The sequence below is a fragment of the Carettochelys insculpta genome, chromosome 9 (assembly GCF_033958435.1).
Source record: "Carettochelys insculpta isolate YL-2023 chromosome 9, ASM3395843v1, whole genome shotgun sequence".
Classification (NCBI taxonomy): domain Eukaryota; kingdom Metazoa; phylum Chordata; order Testudines; family Carettochelyidae; genus Carettochelys; species Carettochelys insculpta.
Window position 1 is genome coordinate 18,126,197 of NC_134145.1, and position 22,955 is coordinate 18,149,151.

General features: G+C 42.9%; 1 protein-coding gene across 1 annotated transcript in view; it reads left to right on the plus strand.

Moving 5' to 3' along the window:
• Window positions 1-432: 432 nt before the first annotated feature.
• Window positions 433-22,955, plus strand: part of UBE2U (ubiquitin conjugating enzyme E2 U) — a 28,171-nt gene continuing 5,648 nt past the window's right edge. The window contains exons 1-9 of the mRNA XM_075003246.1: window positions 433-498; window positions 1,556-1,637; window positions 4,347-4,439; window positions 5,653-5,750; window positions 6,777-6,903; window positions 8,348-8,429; window positions 11,657-11,745; window positions 13,610-13,694; window positions 22,683-22,798. Coding sequence (XP_074859347.1) covers window positions 433-498; window positions 1,556-1,637; window positions 4,347-4,439; window positions 5,653-5,750; window positions 6,777-6,903; window positions 8,348-8,429; window positions 11,657-11,745; window positions 13,610-13,694; window positions 22,683-22,798 — 838 coding nt within the window. The remainder of the gene's footprint in view (window positions 499-1,555; window positions 1,638-4,346; window positions 4,440-5,652; window positions 5,751-6,776; window positions 6,904-8,347; window positions 8,430-11,656; window positions 11,746-13,609; window positions 13,695-22,682; window positions 22,799-22,955) is intronic.

A 22,955-nucleotide genomic window follows, 5' to 3' on the forward strand; every position in this document is an offset into this window, starting at 1 on the left:
GGAAGGGAACAAAGAGTCTGTTGCTGGGTAACACTATACACAGAGTCCAGCCTATTCCTTGCATCTGTGCTTCCCAGATGTCCTGGCTCTCCTTTGCTTCCTATAGACACTCTTCAACCATATAAGAATATTCAATGGATAAGCTCCTCAGCTGGATTTGTTTAGTTTCTGCTAGTAATCATTCACCAGCTTTGCGTGGGGCTTTTAGCTCTGACTGACCCTTTCAGATTTCAGCTCATGGCCACCAGCCTATATAAACTCCATGCAAATGCTTTAGAAATCATGTGCCCAAGCCACTAATCACTGTGAAGCAGGAATTAAAGTGGGAAGACTGCCTGCACTTTTGCCAGACGTCAACCGCTGTGAAGCAAGACTGACATTGTGAGGGACGACGAGCGAGAGAGAGAGACCTGAACAAGTTCTACTATTGCTATGCACTCCAGAGCTTGTTTGTTGTTGGAAAGAGAGTATCTGGAATATAAAGAAGCCAATATTTTTGTGAGTAGTATCATTATTTATTTCTAATATCCAAGCTGGGTATAACCAATTAACATGACGCTGACATCTTTTTTACATGCTCAGCCTGGCTTTCTGTTATTTTGTGTCAGCATCCCTCCACACACCCCTCTTCAACAAAAGAAGTAAAAACCACAAAATGAGGTGCTGAGCATGTACTGGCACTTAGGCAGTCAGCTAGTCCCACCCCTTGTGCCACTGCAGCTGTGTTTCTACTTTTATAAAGTTGGGTTGCTCAAAGCTAGTGCAGGTATGTCTGCTTAAACTGGAACCTACACCTTCCAGATGCAGTGTAGACGTATAATTCTTGGGTGGTGGTGGTGGGTTTTGAGGTAGGAGGGAAGAGTTGAGTGGGCTTTTAAACCTTACTATCTTTGATTTTCAAAGTTAATTTCAGAGATCATCAGATGTATTTTAATGAAATAGAATTATACATGGTTTCATAATAGAGAAGCTTTAGTCTTTTGGTTCAACAGCAAAGGTGTGATAAGAATCCAAATGGAGACCCTGCTATTACAATCCCCTGATTTGTGGTTAGCTTACTTCACAATGATGTTTAAGTGCTTTATTGGTGCTTCTCCAGAACACACACATACAACCCTTAAGGGAACTTTGGAAAGGAATTTTGGTGTCCAAGTCCATGTGACAAGTGAACAACTTACTGAGACTGATAACTAGTATAGTATATAGGGTCATTTGCCTTGTGATAGCTGGTGATTCCTGGCAATAATCTTTTCATAAAAATACCATCTACTGTGGCAATATGCAACATTCCCTCCATGCCCTTCCCCAAAAAAACCAAGTTAAAAGGGCTATATACACATTAAATGTATGTTTATTTTGTTATTAGGTTTCATAAGACTCCTTCATGTTTATGTATAGTATTCTCATTAATTGAAAAGTCTTGAAGTGCTTTAGAAACATTAACTTCTTCTCTTAATTCTTGATTTTAACTTACACGGTAAGCAAAAATTTTTTAAAGGAACATGTCAAGTTCTTCATGTTTCACTCTTTACCTTCTTTTGTATCTTTGTTTTAGGGCATCTTCGCCACTCCTCTAAAGGATAATTTGCTGGAATGGTTAGTCGAAGTCCAGGGACTCAAGGATTCTCTCTGGGAAGGTAACAAAGATTTTACCATGCCATGTACTTTTGTATGTATTGTGTGTTATCCTTTCATCCAGCTGGATATTTTAAAAGGCTAATAGTGTGAATAGTTTTAAGAAAATATACAGAATTTGACTAGCTTTTCTTCATTAGCTGCATATTATTCAGTGCCCCTCCAGGAGCACATTGGTAAATACATGAACGCTTTTTAAGTTGTGTTTGTTGTTATTCAATGTACAACTACATGAATATTTTACAAAACAAGATATGGAATTTTCATTGGGGCACTGAATTTCAAACCAATGTGAATTATGTCTCAGGAAATCACTAGTAACTGCTTTATCTGTAGCTGTGGATTCTCATTCAGCCAGGCCAGCCAACAGACCCATCAGACCCCTAGAGCAAGGTGTGGTGGGAGGAGCTGGTTGTGTGCTCCCAGAAGGGGTGGGATCCCAGGCGGAAGGTACAGGGCCTAGGCAGCCCAGATCATGCTGCCCACCCTGCAATGCCTTCCGGAGCATGCCACTCAGGCTCCAGCAACAATTTAAAGGGCACATGGCTCCAGCCATCGCTGCTGCTGCTGTAGTAGCAACTGTGGTGGCCAGAAGCCCTGGGCCTTTTTGAATCCCTGGACCATAGGACTGTTGTTCCCCTTACTCCCACCCCACCCCACCCCCATCGGTGGACCTGCATTCAGCATAGATAGACTCATATACTAATGCATGCAGATATGGTCACCTCATCTCAGAAAAGAAAAGAAACAAATCTTGATATCTGGGCATTGGAAAAAGTTCAGAAAAGGACAACAAAATTATCAGGGTTGTCGAACGATTGTTATCTGAGGGGAGATTAATATGATTGTGACCTTTCAGCTTGGAAAATAAACAGTTAAGGGGAGATATGATAGAAATCTATAAAATCATGATAAGTGTGGGGAAAAAGGTGAAGAACGGCTATTTGCTTTTTCCCATATACAAGCACTAGGGGTAACCAAATGAAATGGGTAGCAGGTTTGAAACAATCAAGAAAAAGTATTACTTCACACCACACATGGTCAACCTGTGGAACTCCCTGCCACAGGATGTTGTGAAGTCTAAGACTATAAAATGGTTCAAAAAAGAACTAGATAAATTCATAGAAGATAGGCCCATCAATGGCTATTAGCCAGGATGGGCAGGGATGGTGTCCCTAGCCTCTGTTTGTCAGAACTTGGGAATGTCTAACAGGGGATGGATCATTTGAGGATTACCTGTTCTGTTGATTCCCTCTGGGACAACTGGCATTGGCCATTGTTGAAAGACAGGATACTGGCCAAGATGGACCTTTGCTTTGATCCAGTATGGCCATTCTTATGTTCTCTAAGTACTGAGGGAAAGTTATTCTGCTCAGATACCAATGTGGTGGGCACAGTGCTGTCCCATTAAACAGACTGATCACATGAAACATAACAAAACACAAAAGCCTACTTGCCTTTGGTCCTAACAGACCTCCTTTAAGGTTGTTGCTTGAGGGCTCAGGCTTGCAATGTGCTGGGCTCCTCCCACTTATATGGACCACATTCTACCTTACAGGGACCTTACAAAATGGAGCCCAGAATAAAGGAGTCTTGCCTTCCCACTCATCATTACTGTTCACATCAATTGGAACAGCTCACCCTGTCTCAGAACTGGATTGAGGCAATTGTGAGCCCTGGGCACACCAGGGCCTGCGGCTCCCTGGGGCTACGTTCCCACAATCTGGCCCTTCCCCCTTCCTTGAAACAGCAAGGAAAGGATACAGACTCCCTGTTTCTCCCCAGGAGAGGCAACAAGGGCCTTCAAACTTATCCATGGTAGCTGGTTATCCTCAAAATTTAGTGACATCATCAAGTGGTTCCCCCTTCACAGGCTGTCTGCAGCTATTACCATCAGGTCATGTGTTTAAGGGGTTCTTTGCAACCCTCTGAGGAGTTTTTACTTACTGTTTTTAACAAGTGAAAGCTGAATGTAGGATGTAATCATGAGTCCAGCAGTTGGGACTCTAGGTGATTTTACAGCTGGCCCACTGACTGAGAGGTTCAGTTGTCTCAGAGCCTGACAATTCAAAAGGGCCACTGATAGTATGGCAACTGCACCTCCGGGCCCTTTTAAATCACTGATCGAACTCCAAGATACATGCTTTGGGTGGCTCCGAGGACTGCCTGAGCAGGGTGGCCTGGCTCGGTCTGGGTAACACTGAGGGCTGGCTGCCCCAGCCCTGCCTCTTCTGTCTGAGGCCCTACCCCTGTGCAGAGCTGGCCCTCCCACACACACACTTGCCCAGGGGCCTGGAAAATCTGTTGACCCCCTGATTTATAGCGATTCTGTTGCACTCACACCCTGCTGTGCCCTAGGACAACCAGTACTAGTTCTGTGAATTGATTTCAGCTTCCAGACCTGTTCATCCAACACTCTCCAATGGCACTAAATTCAGCTGATGATGATAATCCAGCAACCCAAGAAGTGTATATATAATTAGGGATAGTTTAAAAAAGCATTTTTAATCTAACGTGTAACCTCCTGCTTCATCTGATGTGCCCCAGAACTCATTAACATTGGCATAAAGAACACAAGTTTAAAAAAAAACAAGTTTAAAAAAAACAAGCAAAAACACTGTAAAAGCAAAGCCTTCTTTGAACAATGCAATACAGGTGTGCTTGTTAAATACAAGGTAATACTTTAATGCCAATCTCTTTCTCTCTAATAGGGGCTGTTCTCCAGCTGTCAGTAAAGTACACTGAAGAGCACAATAGCGTCCCTCCGACAGTTACGTTCAACACCATCCCGTTCCATCCCAATGGTCAGAACCATGTGACAAATTGTTTGATTGTGTAGTTAGGTATTTCAGAACTCTGTTTAGCTTGACTTTTATTTCCTGCGCTATCTTTGTTCCAATAGAAACCTTGACCCAACCCCTTCAAAAACTGCACTTTTTGAGTAAGACGGGGGTTGAGCAAACTTTTTATGGTGGGCCCCACTTTTCATCCCTGCAATTAGCAGGGACCCTCCCAACCTGTCTAATGTAATCCAAACTGATGGAAGTGTCAGCTATGTTCATATGGAAAAAAAACAAACAAAACCTTTCAGCACATCTAAGAAAATAAGTATGCAGAATGTAAAAACTCTATTAATGGGTATATAACTGTAAATAAATATACATAACAGTAACATATTTCAACGTTTTTAATGAGATGGATGAGCCTGAGACCCAGTAAATAATCGTGCTACACCCCCCTGTTTATGAAATTTGCCCCCCAACACACAAGGGGGCCTGCTACCCACTTTGCACCCCTTTGGGACAGGGGATTCATAACCCATGTCTAAGCAACTTCCAAGTTATTTTTGTAGAGTAGACACAGCCATAGACTTTGGCCCATAGTCTGGTGTACAGCAGTAATGGATACTGGGATGCTGCTTGCTCTTCCTCCCAGTCCCCTGACTATGAGGAAGTGAGGGGAATGAGCATGGCTTGTGTGCATGCCCCTCACTCATGGCTGGTGAGGTCGGGGGCAGAGGTGTAATTCATTGAATTTGTGTACTTTCCCCTCACTCCCTAATAGTCAGGGGACCGGGATGAAGAGCAAGCAGTGTCCAGCTACGCATGGTTGCTGTGCACCACCACCACTCCCCTCCCAAAATGGCGACCTTGTTACAGTGCACTTCAGAAATAGAAAGCAAACTGCTATTTGATCAATGTGAGCCATATTATTATTTAGTACAGTACTTGAATTTCAGCTATGCCAAAGGCTCCACTCAGGGGCAGGCACCATCCAAAAACAAAGCAAGTGCATAGTCTAATTGAACTATCAGAGGGACCACGGACTGGAAGACAAGTGTCACAATGATGGGAACACATCACTGCATTGACTTGCCCCATGCAACACCTAGATGGCTTGAATAATCTAAAACTGTAAATAAAATAACACAAAAGAATTATCATTACTTCCTCTGGCATACAACTGCCATGATGCTAAATTCTGTTGAAGTTAAACAGCAATTTTTTTTCAATCCAGTGGATCCACACTCAGGAAGACCCTGTATTGATTTTCTGGACAATCCTAAAGAGTGGAATGGAAAGTTAACAATGAGTAGCATTTTACTTGCTATCCAGGTAAGGAAACAGTATTGTAAAAAACTAAATGCATTTTACCTTTATAGTTGGAATTTCAGACCTGCAAAATATTTGAAGTATGATTATTCACTTGATTCAAAATTAAAAATGCAAATGGCAGGATTACTTCAGAGTGGCAGCAAATGTATTCCCTAGATATCATTTTTTAGATTAAAGTAATTTAGTTTTCCTTCTGTATTTGTTCCCTGGTGGCAGCACCTTATTTCTGAGCAAGACAGATAGATCAATGAATGAGTATAATTGAAGCTGCTGCCAGTGCTAAATATTTTTGACCAGTAGCTGCTTTGATCTTTTGGATTTATGCTCTCTTATCTTGCACAAGTCACTGCCTAAGATATGTGTACTCCGCCTGATTCTCTGTACTTTCAAAAATACTTTTAAAATGCTGATAGCTCTACTTTTAAATTCTTGAATTATCTCATGGTCAAAGTCTTGATCATGAGTGTTGGCATGGGTCGTGAGATTAGCGAGTAACTCAAACCAGCTACATTCAGTTTTAACAAACGGGCCTCAGTGTTTCAAATTTACTGCCTTTTCTTCAAAAAAAGAAAAAAAAAAAAAAGCCCAAACCCTTCTTAATGCCTTTCCTGTCACTGTGAAGTAGATCCTGACCTCCACTCCTGATTGAAAATGTCCACCAGATGTTGCATGATTTTTGTGGACATCCTAGTTTTGGTTATGAGTAAAACAAATGACAGAGTCATGCGTCATTCATGGCTGTCTGCTTGGAATTATACAAAAACCCTGAGAGAAAACAGGAAGAAAGGAGCATAGGTTATGACCACATCGCCCTTTTTTAAGGAAACCAAAATGAAGGACCCAAACAAAGTCAAGAAGCAGCCTCTTTTTTTCTTTGAACTTATGTATGGTATTAATTCAGTGTAAAACAATAAAATCAATAATTTTGATGGATTGTGTGTCTGAGGAAGATAGGAGTTTTAGATACCAATATGTTTTCTCTCTCACTCACTCACTCACTCTGTGTGTATTTACACCTTTCTACAGGTAATGCTTTCTAATCCAGAACTGGAAAATGCAGTGAATGTGGAGGCTGCAGAGATGCTGAAAACCAACATGCCCTTGTACAGACAAATGGTTATACAATGTGTTAGAGCTAGCCAACACCTAGAAGGTAATCCTTGCTTTGCTATTACCCATAAATATAGTCTTGTTCATTTTACAGCTCCTTATTGAAAAATAAAATCCTATTCATTTCATGCTCACCAGAAAAATCAGATTAGTCTGACTGATGATTTCATGTCAACAAACACCAGATAGTATTGTGAAAGGGAATATGCTGAACCAAATGCAGAGTGGATATAAGAGGTCCCATAAATTACATAAGGGAGGATGAGTGCCAGTGTAATTTACACAGTGATATTAGGAAAAGTCAGGTTTGTCTTGGGAAAAGTAAGTCAGAAGAAGGGTGTTAGGATGAATCAAAGGGCCAGACAGCAGTAATTCTGCTATCCTTAGCATGGCTTACCTGCCTACTATGAATTGTGTTTGCCTTGCTGAGACTCTTCATGACCATGACATGTAGGCCGTGTCTACACTGCCCCTCCCTTTTGAATGGGGCATGCAAATATGGCAGATAGAAAATGCAAAAGAGGTGCTGATTTGCATATTCAATACTTCATTTGCATAATGACAGCCACTTGCTTTTCTGGAAGTGCTGTTTTTGAAAGCCAAAACAGCTGTGTGGACGGGGTTCCTTTGAAAGGAAGCCCCCCCTTTCGAAAGCACCCATCTGCCTATTTTTTTTAAGGAAGAGAGGTGCTTTTGAAAAGGATCTTCCTTTTTAAGGAACCCCATCCATGTGGATGTTTTGGCTTTCGAAAACAGCACTTCCAGAATGGGGAGTGGCCACCATTGTGCAAATGATGGACTGAATATGCAAAACACTGTCTCATTTGCATTTTCAAATGGCCACATTTCCATGCCCCTTACGAAAGCAAGGGGCAGTGTAGACATGTCCACAGCGTGCAGTGGTTATGTTACACAATGGCTTGCCTGTAAAAGCAACTACTACTAGGGTAAACATTGGGACCAAATCTGAATCAGTGTATTTTATGTTGTTGATGAAAGCAGGGCATATGGAGATGAAAAAGGGTACCACTGTGGATGTACTTGCTCCCCATGAGCCAAATTCTAGTCCACTGACCACTTTATGCCAGTCAAGCGCCACTCAGGTGTGTCTGTATTCTGGCAATAATGGCCTGGTGCCTAGAGGAGAATTTCCCTATTGCAGAGGCTCTTCCTGCTGGCCCAACACCCTGAGAGTCTGCCACTGTGCCAGCCACCTGTACAAACCTTTCAATGTGGGACAGTGGCACTGTTCTTAATCAGAGGGATGGGCAGAGGAGTGCACGTGCAGAGGGGAATCGAGTCCAGTATTTGTACCATAGTGCAGATGTGGGGGGCTGTTTTATATACATACTTGGGAGGGAAATATAGTACCAGCTCTTTATATGATGTAAATCTACATAGTTCTATTGAAATCAATGGAGCTAAACCAGTTTACAGAATCTAACTCCTAAAGATTTTTTTTAAAATGTCCATCTTCTCTTCAGAAGACCTTCTTAGCACCAAGGAAGATTGTGCTTCTTCTCTGAAGTATTTCTTGCCATCTGAAACATCTTCTCGGGGCCGTGTCAGGTAACCAATTACAATAAACTTATTGATCCCATGTGTATTGGAGTTAAGAGCAATACACCCACTGATAACTCAGGCTCAGGTTGTATTGTGAGCTGAATCCCAAAAAGAGCAATGGTTTTTTTTTTTCCCCTCTTAGAGGATATTCCCAATTATTTAACTTCCTTGTGGAAACATTTGGCAAGTGGCTTCCTTTGCCACTATGACAAGTAATTCTATTTTCTAAGTGAAATGAGCCCCCTCCTCTACAGGACTATGACCAGGAAGTGTGTCCTTGCCAGTGACATTTATTCTGGAAGATAATACATATTTAAGACAATTTATTATTTTAAGAGTCTAGGAACGCCAATTAACTATTTTGAAATAAGCTATTCCTGAAGAACTATTCTGAAATAGCTTATTTCAAAATAATGCTACTGCACACAAATGCATTTCAAAATAACACAACTATTTCGAAATACAGCATCTACATAGATACAAAATAGAGCCATTGGCTGCACTATGACTGATTTTGAAATAGGCTCTATTCCCTGTTTTAACACCACCTATTTTGAAATAGTGATTTCTAAATAGGCACTCTTCCTCGTAGAATGAGGTTTGCCAATTTCAAAATAAGCCAACTGCTATTTTGAAATTATTTAAAAATAATGCTTTCATTGTGTAGATGCTAGGATAGTTATTTTGAAATAACAGCTGTTAGGGAGGCCACCAAATAGATAAAAATAGTGATAGTCATTGAACTCAAGGGTCCATATTTTTCATGGTCTGTTTTCTTTCCTCTCAACCTCACAATCTTTTCTGGAACACCTGAAAGCAACGGTATTGCAGTGGTTTATGTGGTTCCCATGTACAGTTATCTCTTAGCTATAAAACTATATAGAACTACATATGACTGATTTGTTTTATTTGACTTTTTTGAGGGTTGAATTATAAAGGTATCTTTGCTGAAGCAAGAACACCTATCTACTGCATGCCAGCATTGTCCACATAGGCCAGTTAATGCATGGAACATTATTATGAACCTAAACTTACACCTGTCTGGTGCAGACTAAAGCGACATGTCGATGAGCCCTGAACAAAGGGTAAAATTTCCACTGATTTTGTTGGGGACAGAACTAGGCCAATGCAGGGTGTCTGAAAATTATTTCAGTGCTAGTAGTAATACCTACAAGACCCACTCCTTGACCAGGACCCTGTTTTGCTAGGTATGGCACAGAGAACAAAAAAAGACAGTCTCTGCCCCACAGAGCTAGTAATTTAATTTGCATTAGAATGACAGTTTACTTAACTACCCAAATACATTTGCTTAACTGTGTAATGGCAAGAGGTATGATGCATTTCAAAAGGTTAGCTGACAGTCAGTTGTACGAAGTAATATATTGTGCAGCTATATGTCACAACCAGCTTTTCATTTTCTGATATAAATTATCTTTGACCAGATTTTTGGGCCAGTATGTGGTAGGTCTGACATTCTTCTTCGGAGATATGTCACTAACAAAAAGATGTATTCTTTTCTTTCACAAATTCTTTTTTTTTTAATGTTGTTATTTCTTGGGCAGCTGGGGCATGAAACTTACACTTGTCTTCATTTGTCGGTCTAGATACAGATTTGGGCTGAAATCCTGGCTCCATTGAAGTCAATACTAAAGCTCCCTTTGACTTCAGCGCAGCCAGGTTTTGACTTCTTGAGTTTAATCCTGAGTATAAGTGAGTGGGATGAGGCCATCCAGGGACTGTGTTAGCCTTGGTACAAGTTAGAGCAACCACTGAGTTTGACCGAGAGGAGAATTTGGTAAGATAGTAATGCAATGAATAGGTTAAAAATGCAATATTTAAGGTAACCACTTTACTTCATTTATATTGAATAAATGTGTAATAGCTTTGAGAATAAAGACATAACCATAAGCATATAAAGAGGATTAAAAACCTCTGTTGTTTATTTATGAGTTATGATAGCTATTTTAGAAGATACACTCATCCCTCGTTAAACTTAGGAGTACTCTCTTAAACGAGGGACACACGTACTTACCGTAGGTCACTCTACGAGTGAACTCACCCAGCTAATGTGAGGCTAATCCCCTCCCCCTGGTGCTAACCTGCCCTAGTCTGACCCCCCACCCCGCCAGCCCCACAGCAGCCTGACCCCTCACTTCTTCCAGCCCCACAGAAGCCTGACCCCCACCCCCCGCCAGCCCTGCAGCAACCTGATCCGCTGCTGGCCCCACAGTGCCTACCTGTGGCAGCCTGACCCCTGTCCCCTCACCGGCCCTGCGGCAGCCTGACCCTTGTCCCCCCGCTGGCCCCACGGCAGCCTGAACCCCACCCTCTGCCAGCCCTGCAGCAGCCTGACCCCTCTCCCCAGCCGCCAGCCCCACAGACGGGCCCTACTACTGTGTGACACCTGCGCCGGCCCCACAGCCCCAGTCTGTGGCTGTCTTAACCCCCACCCCCTGCCAGCCCCGCAGACTGGCCCCACAGCAGCATGACCCCTACCTCCCCCCCACCCCGCCCCGCTGGACCACACACCCAACCTTCAGCAGTCTGAACCGCGCACCCACCCCATGGACTCAACCGGCCACCAGGTTTTAACCCCCCCCACACTCATGGCCCTAAACTGCCCCCAGCCTTTAAACTCCCTCCCCCCACCAAACCCAAGGTTCACTTACCTTCCAAAAGCAGCGCCACATGCTGCCACGCCTTCGCGAGCACTAGGAACCAGTCAGAGACTTTTACGTGTATTCTAATGAGAATTTAGTGTCCCTCTGAGTTTTTGCCTACGAGCACAAGGTTGGCAACCAACTGTCTCGTAGAGCGAGGGATGAGTGTATATATTCCTTTCCCTTTAGCTATATATTACCTTACCCAGGTCTGCTCCATAAATAATCAGAAAATTGGTTCTTTTCTGGTAAGCTGATCCTTTGAAGGGGCTAGGGGAGTGGGAGGGACAGACTATGAAAATAATCCATCTGGTTGTCTCATAAACTGATAACATGTAAACATAGCTAAAATGTCTTTAAAATATTAGTGTTTGCTCTTCTTTAAGCTGGCTGCTTTACACACTAGTGACTCACTCTCTCTCTGCTTTTTTTTTCCCCAAACAGGCAGTAATGCAATAATTTAAACCCCTTTTAATTCATTCTATTATTTTTGGAAGGTTATGCATGAAAATCTGTGTTTATTTACCAAACTGTATGATCACCAGAAACTTTATGATACATTTATATTTTCAGAAGGGTTAAAAGCATTTCGTTTGAAGATTATCACAAGACATGGACAGGAATAGCCACATCAAAAGTAACAGGACATTTTAAAGCCTCATGTAAGATAATGTGCCTGGTTTAGTAAAATTAAACAGAATGGTCCTGATTCTTCTCTCATGCTGGATTTACACTTGTGTAATAACTTTGACTTCAGAGTTGTTCCTGATTGTGAGATCAAAACCAAGTTGTCTATCTTAAGCACCCACAACTTAAGATCAGATCACTAGTTGATGTAAATTTACATAGTTGCAATGACTTCTGTATAGGGTGACCATCCATCCTGTTTTGGGCAGTACAGCCCCATATTTCAGGCACCATCCTGGCATCCTGATTTATTTTGCCATAGGGGCTAATTGCTTTGTATTCCACATTGTCTCCCAGCAGCTGTCTCCTGGTTCTGGCTCTCCCACAGCTGGGGGATCCTGAAACCAGACCAGCACAACAGAGCGGCTGCTGCCTGGCTTCCCACAGCTGGGGGATCCAGGAGCCAGATTGACACAGCTGCTGCTGGTTCCTAGCTCCCTGCAGCTGGGGGAAGGCAAGAGCTTCACTGGCAGGGTGGAAGCCCCGTTTCTGGCACCCCAAGTCATGGAGTAGCTGAGAGCTGCAGCTGCCCCCTACTGCCAGTGAGCAGCCCCCACTCCACAGCGAGGTAAACACAGATTGTGGGCTGGAGGAGGGATAGCTCAATGGTTTGACCATTGGTCTGCTAAACCCAGGATTGTGAGCTCCATCCTCAAGGGGCCCATTTAGAGGTCTGGGGCAAATAGATTTTTAAAAAAAAATCCATCAGGGATATTGCTAGGTCCTGCCAAGAGGGGAGGGGACTGGATTCAATGACCTCCGAAGGTCCCTTCCAGCTCTATGAGATGTGTATCTCTCTATAAGGCAGCAGCCACCACCTGACTCTGACATAGGGTGACCATCCATCCCAATTTAGTCAGGACGGCATCTTTCCCCCATGTCCCATATTTAGCAGACGGGAGATCTGGTCATCCAACATCTCTAGAGCTGTGTTAGTTTATATCAGTTGAAGATCAGGCTTTTACTTATTATTGCATTGTCCTAGGCATCCCAGTCATGGGCTCTGCTTAGCACAGTGGATCCAAATTCTGAACAGAGAACAAAAAGCTCTCCACCCCAAATAGTTTTCAATTTAAGTATGCTCTTGTTTGGTAAAGCTAGCTTGTACTGGAGGAAAACGCACTGAGGAGTAATTAGTAAAATTTATACAATTATGATGAGTAGGAAAACATTTTGGGAGGATGATAAGATTAAAAAAAAAAAACAGATGTGGACTTTGGCCAACACAGTACCCTCGTGATAATGCGATATTCCATCACTATAGTCTGTAATGAAGTTAGCAGCACAGCTGGAGCCGTGACAGTGCTTTAATAGGATTTCAGTGGGATTCTTTATCAGAGTTTTGGATTGCAGGATCAGGTTTATATTGTTATTTATTATATATTTTATTTAAAAGAAATGAGTGTTGCATAATCCCCATTTTGTGTTCAGGCGTTTCAATTGCAATTCTTGTCCTGTTTTGTTGATTTAGTCACAATACTTAAAAATGCACATAGAGGCTTGTCATCCACATAAGACAAGAGATCAAAATTTGCTCTTGATTATATTAGAGGTTACTGAATTTGTGGAATTATTTCAAATTTATCCCACTTTATTTGAGATCAGAGTCTGATTCAAGAACTGTCCTAATAGCAATACTTAGTTGTTAGTAGTTGAGTTACTAATTCCATTGCAGTTGATAGCAAAACTCTCATTGACTTTAATAATGCAGGGTTCTGCTTTAAACTTTTCCAAGTGATGCATGTAGTCCACTACACTGATATTTGATATTTCTTCGGGAAATGTAATGACTGGTGCATCTTTTCTCTAACTGTAACTTCTGTAATTATGCCATTACAGTGTTTGAAGATCCAGAATTTATAGGGAGCTACTATGACTGGAAGACAAAAAATGTGACAGGAACAGGAGAATGGGGTGAGGCTGCGTAAGTGTCTTAAATCCACTGAACTTAAATCACTAAACGTTTAGGCTCAGTGTCTTTGCATTTGCAATGGTAATGTTTGAACTGTTGTGCTTTTGTTCTATTTTCAGGCTGACCCTATTTGTACCCTGTACGATGTTACCAGGCTGTTGATAATTGTTCTCAACTGTGTGTTTGTTTTTTTGAAGTTTAGGGCCAAATCTTGCACTGTGTTGGGTAGCTAGTCTGAGGGTGGAGGGCATTGGGAGCAGAAGCAGGGAAGAATTTCTCCTTGTTTCCAAGAACCTTCTAGGAGGTGGTGGAATCTCCATTCCTAGAGGTTTTTAAGTCCAACTTGACATAGTCATGGGTGGGATGACTTAGATGGGGCTGATCCTGCTTGGGGTAGGGGGTTGGACTCAATGACCTCTTGAGGTCCCTTCCAGCTCTGTGACTCCATGATTCTTTGATTCTAACACAGGGCTCTACTAGAATGGATGTGTGCTGCTTTTTATGGAGCAACATCAGTAAAGTGATCCTCTTGAGCACCAGAATGACTCTGGGACTCCCACAGATTCTCTACTGCTTCTTTCCACCTTGCCTAATACCCCTTAGGAAACATGGGCAGTGGATAATGTAGGCAAGGGAAGCCATTACCTTCCCAAAACTGCCTACAGCTGCCCAGGAAGGCTGGGACCATGATAAGACAGCCCTGGACCTCCAGATAGCTAGGAAGGATCAGGCTGGGGTTGAGCAGAGGTAGGCTCCATGGGAATGGAGGGAGGGTAAGGTTGCTGAAGGGGTGGAGCTGGGCCTTCACCTGCCACCCATGTCAGGCAAGTAAAATCTGCCCTTTGCCTTCTGAGTGCCTACTCAAATTTTGCTCCAAGTTTCTCTGCAGCTAAAGTCCTGTTTTCAAGCAGTGTTTGTTGGGAAAAGGCAAAGGAAAACGCAAGGTTATTGTGCTGCCCTGCAATCTTTCAGCACAAACTAGGTTGTCTCACTCCTTTTTACTGATGCTGAAGCTTAACAACAAGCCAAAATATAGGAATCCTTTTTGCCATTCAAATCCTATTTGCCTTCAACAGGGATTGGACGCAAATGAGCAGGTAATTTCAGCTTGAAGAACAGCAAGTTCTGAACTCAAATCAAAAGCTTATTTTTCTTTCTGAAGAAACCTCTATAATATAAGGTTAATTTTCCTTTGACATGACTTCCTTATTTTATTTCCTTTAACAGAACTCCTTTGTTTTATATGTTTGGTAATTGTTTCATTACGTAGTGCCATAGCATCCTAAGTAACCCAAGAAAATAGAAAAAACAGGAACTTGTCCTTTTAAACTCAGCTGACCATTTTTGCATATGGCTCAGCAGCCTGTAGTCATATGAGAAAACTGTCGCCTTCACTGTCAAGCACATCAAATTGTTCATGTTAGTGTCATTGGAGCTGGAATGGGAATTACTGTGTAGAGTTTTATGGTGGGGCAGGGCCAGGGGAAGGGAATGGGTAAAGGAGAGAACCTACTGGTTTGAAATAGCCGCATCTCACTGCCATCTGGTGGTAGGAGACCATGTACTTTTAACAGACTTTTTTCCCCCTTTGAACCTCTGGGTTTGATTAGTCAAAGGCAGGTTCAGATGCCCTGCATCAGATTCAAATAGAATTAACTCTTATATGGCTATTTTTTCCTCAATTGCAAACAGCTCACAAAACATATTTGTGCATTAAAGCTTGCAATAAGTCCTTAACTTGTAACATTGGGTAGGGAACAAAGATGCCAAATTTTGTGAAATCAGTGCAGTCTTAATTGTTGGCTATATAATGTAGTTTTACTGTTGAAGTTGTAGCTAAATTTATGAAAAATTGTAAAGTCAGTTGCAACACAGTTTGCTTTTGTATAGCACTGTTCATATAAAAGTATTTACATATTATTTTGTATATTCATGTACTATGCTAATGTGTATATACTCAGTGCTGAATCAAATTCCAGTTCTCAGTGACATGAGTAAAAATCTGGACTAATTCTGATGAGTCTGTGATCTACCCTGGAGTAACAGATAGCTAAACATGGCACATCATGGTTAGATGAGATAGTTGTCAGTTTTGGTTGGATGGGTTCCTGGAGATTTCATCACATGACATAATCTTTAATTAAAGATTAATCTTTAATTCCGGAGGGCTGGCAAACCTAGTAATGGGGCGTATAATAAGGGACTCCCCCATACCTGAAATGTTCTTTAGTGAAGCTATAAAACAAAGGCTAGAATCATAGAACAGAATCATAGAACACCAGGACCAGAAGGGGCCACGAGAGGCCATCGAGTCCAGTCCCCTGCCCCGACAGCAGGACCGACCACTATCTACACCATCCCTGATAGACATCTGTCTAATCTGTTCTTAAATATCTCCAGCGAGGGAGATTCCACAACCTCCCTTGGCAACTTATTCCAGTACTTGACCACCCTGACAGTTAGGAACTTTTTCCTAATGTCCAACCTAAACTTCCCTTGCTGCAGCTTAAGTCCATTGCCTCTTGTTCTCTCCTCAGAGGCCAAGAAGAACAAGTTTTCTCCCTCCTCCTTATGACACCCTTTAAGATATCTGAAAACCGCTATCATGTCCCCCCTCAATCTTCTTTTTTCCAAGCTAAACAAGCCCAATTCTTTCAGCCTTGCTTCATAAGTCATGTTCTCCAGACCTTTTATCATTCTAGTTGCTCTTCTCTGGACCTTCTTTAATTTCTCCACATCTTTCTTGAATTGGGGTGCCCAGAACTGGACACAATATTCCAGCTGAGGCCTAACCAGCACAGAGTAGAGCGGTAGAATGATTTCTCGTGTCTTGTTCACAACACACCTGCTAATGCATCCCAGAATCATGTTTGCTTTTTTGCAACAGCATCACACTGTTGTCTCATATTTAACTTGTGATCTACTAGAACCCCTAGATCCCTTTCTGCTGTACTCCTTCCTAGACAGTCTTTTCCCATTCTGTATGTGTGAAACAGATTATTCCTTCCTAAGTGCAGCACCTTACATTTATCTTTATTAAACTTCATCCTGTTTACTTCAGACCATTTCTCCAATTTATCTAGATCATTCTGAATTATGACCCTATCCTCCAAGGTAGTTGCAACCCCTCCCAGCTTGGTATCATCTGCAAACTTAATAAGCGTACTTTCTATGCCAATATCCAAATCATTAATGAAGATATTGAACAGAACTGGTCCCAAAACAGACCCCTGCAGAGCCCCACTTGTTATGCTTTTCCAGCAGGATTGAGCACCATTAACAACTACTCTCTGGGTACGATTAGCCAGCCAGTTATGCACCCACCTTATTGCAGCCCCATTTAAGTTGGACTTGCCTAGTTTGTTGATAAGAATATTATGCGAGACTGTATCAAATGCTTTACTAAAGTCTAGGTATACCACATCCACTGCTTCTCCCTTATCTACGAGTCTCGTTATCGTGTCAAAAAAAGCTATCAGGTTGGTTTGACATGATTTGTTTTTTACAAAACCATGCTGGCTGTTCCCTATCACTTTACTACCTTCCAAGTGCTTGCAGATGACTTCCTTAACTACCTGCTCCATTACCTTTCCTGGCACAGAAGTTAAGCTGACTGGCCTGTAATTTCCTGGGTTGTTCTTATTCCCCTTTTTGTAGATGGGCACTATATTTGCCCTCTTCCAGTCATCTGGAATCTCTCCTGTCTCCCATGACTTTCCAAAAATGAGAGCTAACGGCTCAGCTACCTCTTCTATCAGCTCCTTGAGGATTCTAGGATGCATTTCATTAGGCCCTGGTGACTTGCAGACATCTAATTTTTCCAAATGGTTTTTAACTTGTTCTTTTTTTATTTCAAAAACTAACTCTACCCCTTTTCCACCAGCATTCACTATGTCAGGCATTCCTTCAGACTTCTCTGTGAAGACCGAAACAAAGAAGTCATTAAGCATCTCTCCCATTTCCAAGTTCCCTGTTACTGTTTCTCCCTCCTCACTGAGCAATGGCCCTATCCTGTCCTTGGTCTTCCTCTTGTTTCTAATATATTTGTAAAAGGTCTTCTTGTTACCCTTTATGCCTGTAGCTAGTTGGAGCTCATTTTGTGCCTTAGCCTTTCTAATTTTACTCCTGCATTCCTGTGTTATTTGCCTATGTTCATTCTTTGTAATTTGTCCTAGTTTCCATTTTTTATAGGATTCCTTTTTTAGTTTGAGATCATGCAGGATCTCCTTGTTAAGCCAAGGCGGTCTTTGCCTATATTTACTATCTTTCCTACATAGGGGAATAGCTTGTTTTTGGGCCCTTAATAATGTCTCTCTGAAAAACTGCCAACTCTCCTCAGTTGTTTTTCCCCTCAGTTTTTCCTCCCATGGGATCTTACTTACCAGCTCTCTGAGTTTACCAAAATCTGCCTTCCTGAAATCCATCATCTCTATTTTGCTATTTTCCCTCCTACCAGTCCTTAGAATTGTGAATTCTATGATTTCATTATCACTTTCACCCAAGCAGCCTCCCACATTCAAATTCTCGACCAAGTCCTCCTTATTTGTTAAAATCAAATCCAGAACAGTTTCTCCCCTGGTGGCTTTTTCAACTTTTTGGAATAAAAAATTGTCTCCAATGCAGTCTAAGAACTTATTGGATAGTCTGTGCCCCGCTGTATTAGTGTCCCAGCATATATCTGGATAGTTAGAGTCCCCCATCACCACCAAATCCTGGGCTCTGGATGATTTTGTTAGTTGTTTAAAAAAAGCATCATCCATCTCTTCCACCTGGTTAGGTGGCCTGTAGTAGACTCCTAACAGGACATCACCCTTGTTTTTTACCCCTCTTAAACTAACCCACAGACTCTCAACACGTCCATCTCCTATGTCCATCTCCACCTCAGTCCAAGTGTGTACATTTTTTATATATAAGGCAACACCTCCCCTCTTTTTTCCCTGTCTATCTTTCCTAACCAGGCTGTAGCCTTCAATCCCAACATTCCAATCATGTGTATTATCCCACCAAGTTTCTGTGATGCCAATGATATCATAGTTGTATTTATTTATTAGCACTTCCAGTTCTTCCTGCTTATTACCCATACTTCTTGCATTGGTATATAGGCATCTTAGATATTGATTTGAACTTTCCCCCCAGGTTTTTCCTGGCCCTCTTTTTACTCTGACATTGTTGCCCATGCTCCCTCCTACTTCCGACCCATCTCCCAGGTTTCCATGTTCTCCACTTACCTGCGGGCTTTGCTCCCCTGTCCCCGGCAAACCTAGTTTAAAGCCCTCCTCACCAGGTTAGCAAGTCTGTGTCCGAATATGGTCTTTCCCCTCCTCGAAAGGTGAACGCCATCTCTGCCTAGCAGTCCTTCCTGAAATAGCATCCCGTGGTCGAAGAAACCGAAGCCTTCCCGGTGACACCATCCACGCAGCCAGGCATTCACCTCTAGGATGCACCTGTCTCTGCCCAGGCCCCTACCGGCAACAGGAAGGATTGAAGAGAATACCACCTGCACCCCAAACCCCTTCACCTGTGCCCCCAGAGCCCTGTAGTCACTCTTGACCTGCTCAGCATTACACCTCACAGTATCATTAGTGCCCACATGGATGAGAAGCATGGGATAGTAGTCTGAGGGTCGGACAATCCTCGACAATGCCTCTGTAACATCTCGGATATGGGCCCCAGGCAGGCAGCATACCTCCCGAGACGAAATGTCAGGGCGACAGATGGGTGCCTCCGTCCCCCTCAAAAGAGAGTCTCCAACCACCACTACTCTGCGTTTCCTTCTTGCAGTGGTGGCAGGAGACTTCTCAGCCTCGGGGGTACGAGGCTTCTCCTCTTCTGTACTGGGCGACTCATCTCCTGTAGCAAGTACAGCATAACGGTTTTCCAGTACCACAGTGGGAGGGTTCTGTGCAGGGGTGGAACACTGCCTGCTGCCAGAAGTAACCAGCTGCCAGTGCCCACCCTGGTCTACCTCTTTCTCCACCAGTGGTTTATCAGCCTTCCTGTACACTGGGACAGTCACCTCAGCAGACTCCAGATGAATACTATCTAGGAACTGCTCATGGATTCGGATACTCCTCAACATGGACACCTCCTCCTGTAACTCTCCCACCTGCTGCCTGAGAGATTCCACCAGCAGGCACCTATCACACTGAACGGTCCCCCCAGCCTGGATATCTGTAACTGGAACTTGCAAGGCACAGTCCTTGCAAGGCCACACCAGGGTCTGGGTAGAGGCATCCATGGTGAGGCAGTCTGTCTGGCTACAGGCACAGGTGGAGAAAGCAGAGGTGGATCTCGAAATGGCATTTAAAGCAACCAGAGAGTCAGGGCAGATGGAAATGTCTTCTGATAGCGGCAGAAGCAAGAGCTAACTCTTGTGGATGGACAAAATATGTGAGTAGTAAAGAAATATCATTTGGAGGACATATGGAATGGCCTGGAGTGTTGGAGGATCCTGAAAATGAATGGTTAGGTTTTATGCCAGAGTGAAGTTTTCTGAAGACAAAAATAAAAGGAATTTTGCCAGCGCACAGCTATAAGCCTTGTTCAGCAAAGTACTTAAGCACAAGATTTCAGATGAAGGTCTCTAATTAATTCAGCTGCACAATTTTCCTGTGTGGAAGGAAAATCTGTTACTTTCATTTTGTACAAAAGGAAACTGAGAAACAGAGAAGTTAGGTGACTTAATGTGGTAAAAAACATGTAAAGATTGAGCCTTCAGTATTTTTCCTTCTGTGATCTGAAAAGGAATCCCAATCCCGAGGACTAACTGAGCACCATTTACTTTTACGTCAAAATTCAGTGTTTGCTGGGTTACTTTAGAAGAAAAAGTACACAAAGCCAGGGTACTTCTACATAGTCTTTATATTTTAACTCTTCCTACCTGAGAACAGCCATGCAATTTTATCTATCCAAAGCTAGGACCTTGTTTGCCACCTTGTGGCTAGAAAGAGAATGCATGCAGGAAATGTTTTGGGTTTTCTTTTGTTTTTTGTTTTTTTCATGTAGTTCAACTTTCAATTTCAACTCATCAAAGATAAATTAAAAGTCCCATTAACAGCAGCCCATTCTATAGCTTTTCTCTACTTCAAATGGATCGTAGGTGTTCCAGAAGGTATGAAAATAACAAAAATTCTCTAGTAGCCAAGACTGAAAAACAAGGTTTTAAAAAAGCCATTGGAGTGACATCCTGTTATGCCTATGTTTTAAAGTCCATCATACTATGAATTACATTACTTCAACAGTCTTCTCTCACTTCTTTAATTATATTTTAGTGGCACAGATGGAAAGTGGGGAGTTGTCTGAGACTTTAACAATTACAAATGAATCCTTGAGGAAGAAAGCAAGTGTAGGTGTGATGTACTGGGGTTCAACCCAGATTAATGAATAGCTGTGTCACCCCTGCCATGTAACCTGGGGTGCCACTTCCAAATGTTTTGCACCCCACAAACAGCCTCCTGCATGTAATTTGTTTCCAGCTATGTCTCTGTATGTTCTGAAGACTGGCTGGCCACACTTTAGCGCTTACCTGTCTTATGATAAGAGCCTCACAACACTTCCAAGCTATATCTACGCTACAGCAGAAAGTCAACTTAGGCTGTGCCACTCCAGCTACCTGGATAACCTAGCTGGAGTCAAAGGACCTTAGGATGAGTTATCATGGGGTTTACACTGCAGGGGGTTGCCAGGAGAAACTCTCCCGTCAATTTCCCTTCCTCTTCTGGTTCAGGGTAGACTAATAATGTCGACAGAAGAGTAATCCACAGTCAATTTGTCAAGTCTTCACTAGACCTGATAAATAGACTGGCGGTGGATTGATCTCAGAACATCAATCCAAGCTGTAATGCAGATACAGCCCCAGTCTCATGTTAGCCACTAGAAATGCATGTTCTGTGCTGCCCGCCCTCTCCTGGACAGTACAACTATGCTGGGTCCATTATTCCTTTAAGGGACAAATAGGCAGACAACTTGTTACCCAAATGGATTTATCCTGAGACTTCAACCCCAACATGCTGGATTAGATAAAGCAGGAAAGCCAGACTATACGTGCAAAGAGATGGGTTTTAGGTGAGTACAGGTAGTGAGGCATAAGCACCAGAAATGGTTGCCAGGCACATAAAGAGCAAAAGTGTTCTAATGCCCAGCTTCACAAACTATTTTAGATTTAAGCAAAGTTTCTCTCTACGTGATCCAGCAGATTACTGATTATGCTCTTAGGTGAGGATGCCTCCTCCCAATCCTATGCCTGTTTCCTTTGTTTTTTCAGGTGTAATAAGCAGGGCAGAGCTGTCCCATCCATAGGACAGTTTGGGCTGGCTGCCTCTGGCTCTGTGTTTCTGGAGGTCCTGTGGCGATAACCCCAACCATGCTATGGCTGGGACATTCTCCCATATTGAGGCTAACTACAACGTCATCTGTAGGGCTCCCAGCGGCCTGGCGGATTATCTGCCGGGGGCTGGGGCTGGAGGAGGGGGTTGGGCAAAAGTCTCTACTGAAGGCTGGGCCCAGCAGGGCCAACAGCCACTGTGGGCCCCAGGGCATGGTGGTAGGGGGCCCTGACTCTCTGCCTCAGAAGGGGTGGGGCCTAGAGCAGTCTGTCCTTAGTGTTGCTTAGACCGTGGTGCTCTGTCAGCCCTTCACAGCCACATGGTGCAGTGGATCAATGATGCAGCAGTGTTTCAAAGGGACCTGTACCTCAGGCCACCACCACTGTGACTTTGGTAGCAGTGGCCTGAGCTCTGGGCCCCTTTGAAACACCAGCCTCTGTGCAAATGCCCCCATGGCACACGGCAGACCTGCCAGAGTTACAGAGCCATACCAATAATGAGTGTTACCTTCAGGCTTTATTTCTTACAGCTTCTTTGTGCTTTGCTGATTAGGAATGGGCTTAATCACGTGTTTAAAGTTAAGCACATGCTTAAGTGTACCTTTAACCCAATTTATATTTGGGGTCAAAGCTAAGTTGATCATATCCCTTAATTTACTTTCTGTTTCTGCTTACAGATACAGTGCTATTGTCTCTCAACTCATCAGAAAGCAAAAGCAGCAAACAGTAGATGAGAAACTGTTAGAAATCAGGAAAATGGACCAAGATGACAACTTGCTTTATCAAACTTCAGGTAAAGAATTAGTACCACACAATGTAATGTTTCTCATATGTGCATGTAGCAACTGATTTACTGTTCACTCACCCTGGTGTGAAGCAAAATTTGCTCCATTGTATTTTAAAACCAGTGTGAAACTTTGAATGAGGCCTGAAAGGTGTTTGCATTATGC